The 7,798-nt window shown below is 47.9% G+C and overlaps 1 protein-coding gene across 2 annotated transcripts in view; it reads right to left on the reverse strand.

Annotated features, from left to right (window-relative positions):
* LRP8 (LDL receptor related protein 8) overlaps positions 1–2,245 on the reverse strand; it is a 173,159-nt gene extending 170,914 nt beyond the window's left edge. For both annotated transcript variants that reach the window (XM_048312921.1, XM_048312920.1), the window contains exons 1-2: positions 2,098–2,245; positions 1,117–1,236 (exon numbers count right to left, since the gene is read on the reverse strand). In XM_048312921.1, the coding sequence (XP_048168878.1) occupies positions 1,117–1,236; positions 2,098–2,167 (190 nt within the window). In that variant the 5' untranslated portion in view covers positions 2,168–2,245. The remainder of the gene's footprint in view (positions 1–1,116; positions 1,237–2,097) is intronic.
* Between the last annotated feature and the right edge of the window lie 5,553 nt (positions 2,246–7,798).

Genomic DNA, 7,798 nt, shown 5'->3' on the forward strand with positions numbered 1-7,798 from the left:
TGAATAAAAACAGCACCAGAAATAAGTGTTAATGTTTTGTTCACGGGGAACATCTTGTTATAATTTAAGAGTTTGGGAATCCCAGCTCTCCTTAAAGTAATCTACTTAGATTTCACTCCGAATATCACCTGAAACAGACTTATAGGTGAAGCTGCTAACTGGACTTTTTCTTGATATATTTGCTGTGCCTTTGAGGTTTGAAGAGTTCATTCACCTGATGCACATTCAACAACTATTATTCTACAGAGATAATTCAAGAGATGTGGTACTTGCTACAACATTAGCAACTTTAAGCTCCGAATTAAAGATACTTCTCTTCAAGACTTAGACTCTGTAATTTCTTTTACAGATGCTTCTTAACACTCCACAGCTGAGACAAATTCTCCCAGGCTGTCAGAAGCTGTAAGCAAAGTAACAGCCAAGTTGTAACAGCACAACCCTACAAACTACCCAGAGTTTATGGGCTTCCATTGATACGCACCAGGGCCACACCACAGGAGAAGGAAAGAGTGCCATCTTCTCAAGGTTGAAAGTATAGATCTTGCTCTCCCCTTACACTATGAAGGAATCAGTGTTACATGGCTGACACTGCCAAGCCAAGTAGTGGTACATGTTCATCTCCCTTCTCACCCTGACTGCAAACATATTTAAACACAAAACTCACACCCACCCCACATCTTGTAGGATGATTACGAGTAAGTAACGTTCCACAGAAGAACCTGTCACTGGCCCTGAGCACGGGGTCTTCCGGGGTTTAACATCTGCCCGGGGGCACAAACTGCGCTGTTTCTTTTAGGCGCTCTGAGCAGAGACACTGCTGGAGGCGAGGGGACTGGCAGGGAGAGGGCAGGGAGCTGCCAGGTGCCGGCTGCCGCCGGACTCGCGCTGCCGCGCCGCGCTCCGGGTACTCCGGCCGGGCGGCCCGGCCGAGCCGGCAGCGAGGAGCCGCTGCCCCGCGGCGCCGCGTCACGGATCTGCTGCTCCCGGCAGCCAATCGGCGCCGCGGCCGGGGACGGCGCGACTTCATTCATTCATTCATAAAAAAGAGGCGCAGCGCAGCTGGGAAGCGCGCCCTTCCTGGCCCCCCCGCCCCGCTTACGGGGCACGGACACTCACGGCAGTCCGCCTCGTCGCTGTTATCCGAGCAGTCGTCGTCCTCGTCGCATTTCCAGATGGCGGGGATACACCGCTCGTTCCGGCACTGGAACTGGTTCTCCTCGCACTCCTTGACGGCGCCTGCGAGACACGAGGCCGCGCCTGGGTCAGCGGGGCGCGCTCCCACGGCCGGGCAGCGGGGGCATCCCGGGGCCGCCTCGCCGCCCGCGGACAACCCGGGCAAGGCGCCGGGAGCCGCAGCCGGGCCGAGGGTGGTGGCTGCGGCTGGGCTCGCCAGGGCACAGCGGTTCGGTGCGGGGATGGGCTCGCCGGGGCACAGCGGCTCGGTGAGGGGCTGGGGGAGACGCGCCTCCGCGGGAGCACGGCGGCGATCCCGAAGCTGCTTTGTGCAGGGATAAAAGGGGCCATTCCCGTGCTTCCCCGCATTGTTTTAAAGGCGGAGGGAAGAGGAGCCTGGGAATAGAAGATGGTTAAACCCGAAATACAACAGACAAAGAAAAATTATAAAGCGCAGCGATGCTGGGACCTCCTGCGCATCCGTTACCGGGGCAAATCGCACCGACACCTGGGGACGCGGGGCGGAACAGGCATCGGCGCCATCCCGGGAAAAGGGACCCGACTCAACTAAAGTTGAGGGCGGGGGGAGAACGGAGCAAATCTGCTTTGCAGACTCGGTGCCGCGCTGCTCTGATGAGGCACAAATCCCCTCTGAAAGGGATTAAAGGTGGCAGCTCCTGTCACCAGCGCTTGGGCTGCATTCGCCCGCTGAAGAGCGTGCCCAGCTCCCGCAGGTCGCAACCCCCGAGCGTGCCCGGCCCTCCGCAGGTCCCAAACCCCGCGCAGGGCACCGGGGCGAGCGGGCGCCCGCGGCCGCACATCCCGGGGTGCCCGTGCCGGCAGGACGCTCGCCCCCTCCCCGGCAGCGCTGAGGCCGGGGGACCACGGCGCTGAGGGAGAGCGGCCGTGCCGCGCCGGACCCACCTTTGCCGAGATGCAGTTTGAGCAGCAGCAGCTGGAGGAGCAGCAGCCGGGCGAGCGCTGGCCGGCACATGGTGCTCGCTCGCTCCCTCCCTCCCTCCCTCGGTGGCAGCGCGCCGTGTGCGGGGTGCGCGCAGCCAGCGCGCCGCTCGCTGCCCGCCCCGTGCCGACTGCGGCCGGCGCCGCCCCCGCCCCGCCGCGCCGCCGCCGCGCCGTGACGCGCCCCGCTGGGCGGGCCCCGCTCGGCTCGGCTCCGGAGAACCCGGCCACCGCTGGCATTCCGCCTCCCGGAGGTGCGCCGGAGGGGCAGCAGCCGCAGGGACACCTGCGGGACACATCCTCCGGCAGCCCGCGGCCACCGAAAGGAAGCCCCGCAGATGGCACGGCCGCGCTCGGACGCGCGCTCCCAGGCCGGGCTGGGCACCCCGGAGCTCTCGCTGGGGTAGGCGGGCCTGGGCCCTGCTGGACCACTGGGTCGGGCCCTCAGGTCCTGAGCCTGCCTCGGCGGACCCTGGACAGCCTCATTCATGATCTTAATTTTATTAAGCCAATTAAACACACAGACTCCTTTAAATGGCCTCGAGTCACAAATTGTGTGCTCTCATTACTTCAGATCTCCCACTGAGGGATTTCATTATGACCATACTGATGTGGTCATCTCCACTTAATTGTATTAAAATTAGTGAAACAAGTACCAAGTATGCTCAAGGTGGGCACCTCCCTTCGTAGGGACCGCTTACCCTTTGTACTGCCTAAGCACATGCGGTCTGGTGAGTAATAACGAATGCTTTCCAAGCTATCAGGGGCTTTATTTGTCACTCCATTTGCACGGTGCTGATGAGAAAGCACTTCACCGTCTTTGATTAGCACCGCAGCCTTGTTCATACAGTCAGGATTAACAGTATTCCAGTAATCGTATTACGAGAAGATACTTTTCAAGAGTAACTTGTATCTAACATCACAACAGAATTAACATGATTATATGTGGAGTGTCATTTTAAAAACGTTTTAAATCAAGCACTAATTTTACATAAACCAATGTAACAAAGCTTTTCAGTTACAAAGCCTGAAATGCCATTGACTTAAGAACTGGGCTGCCATTTAAAAATGCACCTGTGTCTTTAACAAAAATTTTGCAAGTCATTAGTCAGCAGTGTCACTAATGCGTTTGAATCATGTGAAGAGAAGAGCTAATCATTGAGCTATTCCACTAGCAGCTTATAGAGTATTAACAATTTATTCAAGCCTGTTTGAACAATTTTTAGCGTGAGAAATGTAACGCATGTTTGTGTTGGCTGCATCAATGTGATAGATTACAATAATTGCTTAAAGCAAATGAGGTATTTGTAATACATTAGGTCAAATTTCTCTTTTTTAAATGTGTCAAAACACAGATTCATAAAGCTGCTGTAATTCATGGCCTCCTTCTTCTCTTTCCTAAATCAGTTTATTAGTTTAAATTGGAAGTGGCTCCAAAGGCAATAATGAAGCTATCTGGAAACAGGTGTGAGTGTGAAGAGCATCAGTCATAGCAATGCTCTGCTCTGATTCCTACTGGAATTTTTTTTCATTAAAAAACCCAAACAAACAGGTATTTTGGCTTGAATGCCTCTCACAGGTAACAACACTAATGAGATTTTTTTTTTGACTGAACTTTTCTGGTGACACCTGAGCAGCAGCAATTTCAAGAGCCTTCACTGAGCAGCCATTGTAGGGGCTGCTGGTAGCCTAGTACCATCTTGTGGACATATGTGTCTCCAAGGAATTGCAGAGGCAAGAAGGAAACTGGAGGTGCTATAGGAGAAGTAGATTGGGCAAAGTATGCCAATTGGTATGAAAGAGAAATGAAATCTAATTTCATCAATCATTAAGGTTGTTAATTTACCTTTTAAATTACCTTTGTGGTTTATTGTTTCTACTTGGTCACACACCACTGCATATTAAACAAAACAAACTAACACAGATGACACCCACTGACAGAGCAAGGGGGTGCATCAAAACAGTGAAATGTTATTTCTGTAGAGTTTCACCAGCCAGCTCTCTGTTGTTTGTCATCCATACCATTCCTTTGATCTATTTCACAAACGATTTTTCCAGCTTGATTGTTTTCTTAACACAGAACCCAGATATTTTTCCAACCTTACTTTTTTCAACAATTGGTCCCTTAGATCCATATATGTCTCATGCTAACTCCAGCTTATACATCAGAGAAGTTTCTTCAGAGTCAGAATGAATAGCTGACCCCCTGCACCCTGGATTTTCTGCAGTCTTGTATTCATATACCAGGTTCTTTACTCACCCAGGTGTGCATATATGCACCCTCCCAATCACAGAGTGGGAATTGAATTGGAAAAATCATTCAGAAGCATGTGAAAAGTGATGCACCAGAATTATTTTAGTGGAAGTTCCTCTGGTGTTTCCAGCTTTTGCCCATTGTATGTACACGTTTCCTTATTTCGCAGAACACTATTACACAGGTTCATACCAGAAGTCCATCTTGAACAACATGCTCCAGGCATTTCCACCTGCTGTGCAGTGCCCAAGAACATTTCAGTATCCACCACATCGCAGCCGAAGACACCGCAGAGTGGCTGTGCAAGAGGAGGTGACCCAATGCCATCCACACTGACTTAGAGAAAGGCAACAGATTTCACCTAATTTAACACTGGGAACCTGGGTGTGATGGTGCCCAGTCAGAGCAGAGTCCCTGCTTTCTTACTCGCACTCACAACTGGGAATGTCAAGAAGCTGAGCACCTCCCCTGCCCTGTGACCACTGTTGGAGAGCAGCCCCCACCAAAGAGAGCTCTCAGGAATGGAAGAATGGTGAGTGCTTCATTTATTCATCAACAAAATCTTTTTTATATAAGAAAGTATAATGACAGACTGTGAGGGAAGAGAAGCAACAGGAGCAGTTGGGCTTCCACTGGGAAACTCTTCAAGCCACAGGGACCAAGTTCCTGAGGTATTTGTGCTACTGCCCCCCTCATCTCTATTTTCCCCAAAACAATTTCATGTCTTTCTACAATGTATTTCTTTCTTCTTTCAAATGGACATTTAAAAAAACCTGTTCTCCTCTATTTGTATAACAACCTTTGAAAACATCCCCTGTCCATTAGGCTGACTTTTTTTGTTCAACTAGACAAATCTAATTCCTTCAATCCCATCACGGCTTTTAGATATGGTAATGTAATATGTTTTGCAAAAAGATATTTAAATTAAACTTTTTAATTAAAGTTAGTTGAGCCAATGCATTAGCAGCCACATCCCTTAAACTGCCAACTGATATGTTAGTGTCCACAATACTTTTTGCATTTTAAAATAAAATTCTCTTGCCAAAACTACTGTGAATTTTCAGCTATATGTGGTATTGTATATTACATTTAAAACTAAAATTCATTTTCTGCTGCTTCTACTGAGGCACAAAACAAACTAAAAGCACAGCAGAGCATAAGTACATGTTCATTTCTGGTCAAGATTTGTCCTTCAGATTCTTACGTAGCTCCTGTTTTTTACTGCTGTATTCAAAATAGCCAACAGTTTTCACAACCTTCCATCCTACTCTTGGGATTCCCAAAACTACTGTTGTTTGTACTGTGTTTAATAATCTGTTTTTAAATGTTTTACTTACTGTTTTTATCTGTTAAAATGCTTTAGTCTTTTGCTATTGGCAAATGTCTTCAAAATCTGCCCATTTTAAACTGCACAGCAAAGTTTCTTCTCGTTTTCCTCTTTTCATAGGTTCCCTAGACTGATTTCCAATTTTCCCATACTAATTTTCTTAAATCCTTCCAGTCTTCTCCAGGTGGCTGTAGAAATTTCCCCTAACTCATGCATTTAACCACAGTTACTGTAGCATCAATGGTCATCAACATTTTACCCTCCAGCCCCATGGCCATCCTCATCTGTCTCTTTGCAAGGGCACTTTAATGACAGGTGACATTACTTCTCATTTGCACAAATCCCTTTTTGTTTGTGTGAAAGCAAGTTAGGGGTCTTAATTCTTTAGGGGTCTTTTTTTTCCAAGTCATAATTTTATTTGTATCTGACTAAATGGTGTCTCTTTGATCTCCTTTTTCTATGCTTTTATTTTTGGAACTTTTATTGTTTAAAAATGCTTTGTTCAATGTCTTCTATAATCTCCTTTGTTTCTTAGCTTAATTTTATTCTCTTTTAACTTCAACTTCTTTACAGAGAACTCCAATCCCCTAAGTCAGCTGTTTGCTGTTTTGCTTTTCATATTTCTTACTTAACTCCATGCTCTGTACTTCTGTGCCTATTGGATACACCTTCCCTTCTCACATTTTAGGGACCTTGCACAGCCATCAGGACATTTCTTTTGCTTGTTTCATGTCTAAAAGGGCAATTTAACCACCTCAGCATGCTCCAGGTCTTCTAATGATATCCTTATTTTTAGTTAGCTCATGGCCGAGTGTCAGAGACTGAAAATAGTTCATGCCCCAAACATTGAAAGTTTTGTTCATGACAAAGAAGCTACAACCAAAGAAGCCTCTCTGAAGACTGGGACTTTGAACTGAAAGTCAAACTGCTGATTAGATAAAGGGAATTGTTCAATCACCTCAGGCTGAGAGAAAGGTGTGCATCCACAAAAGGCCAAAATCACCAGCTGCACTGAGTTTGGGGTGGGGAGGAGAGCACAGCTCACAGAAGCCAGGTTTACACAGACTGCCCCCCCAGCTGAGGGGGGAAGAGGAGGTTTTGGGTGTGTGGCATAACCTCTGGTCAGAGGCAATAAACACCCATCCTCCATTACACAAACTGGAGCCCCCAGCCCCACAGGGCACATCCACGGGACTTTCACGTGAGAGGCTTGGCCCCACAGCACTGCACGTGATGCAACAGACCCAGAGTCTGCTGTGAGAGACTGACCTCCACCCCAGGGGGACATGCCTGGACATTGCCATCTGGCTCAAGGGTATATAAACCCGTCGGATTCTGTGCTTTTTGGGGGGACCTTCACCATCAAGAAGACCAGCTGGAGAGGATCAACGAACATTTTTGAGATCCACAGAGTGGTGCTATTTTCCTTATTCTGTCCCTGTCGTGCTTTCTGTCCCCCCCACCTATTTTCTATTTCTTTCTTTCTTTCTCTCTCTCGCTCTCATATTGACCATCAAATAAAACCCATACTATTGTCACTGGCATATGGTCTCGTTTGCACCTTAATTCAGGCAGAGGCGTTTCTAAGAACCTTAAAACTGGATCGTAACTCCTAGTAAAGAAAGGAGGACACAATCAGATTTAAATCAAACTACAAACCCCATCAGTTTGTCATCCAAGAATGGTCTCTCTTACAAGCCAGAATTTCTCACTTCCATAGCCATAATTCTTCTGCCCTTCTTTCCCAACCCAAGGTTGAACACCCTGCCACAGCAGTATCCGTGGACAATGGATCTCTGAGTGCAACCAAACCTCCCACCTCAATAGGGACCTTTTCCATTACTTTTAATGAGTATAAGAATGAAGGTACCAGAGAGAAAAAAAAGTGAGGATTTGGTGTCTGGCAAGATCTTTTGCATGCCAGAGGAGCACTGCTATAGACTGCTCTGCTCTTTGCTGTTGTACAGTGACTAATCACTGTGAAAGCTAACAAAAATGCAGACTTGAGGCCACAGGTCTTAACAAGTACAGTGGGATTTTTTCAAGATGTCTCACTTCAAATTATTCATCCTATTACTCCTAAC

Source organism: Corvus hawaiiensis, chromosome 9, assembly GCF_020740725.1.
Source record: "Corvus hawaiiensis isolate bCorHaw1 chromosome 9, bCorHaw1.pri.cur, whole genome shotgun sequence".
Lineage (NCBI taxonomy): Eukaryota > Metazoa > Chordata > Aves > Passeriformes > Corvidae > Corvus > Corvus hawaiiensis.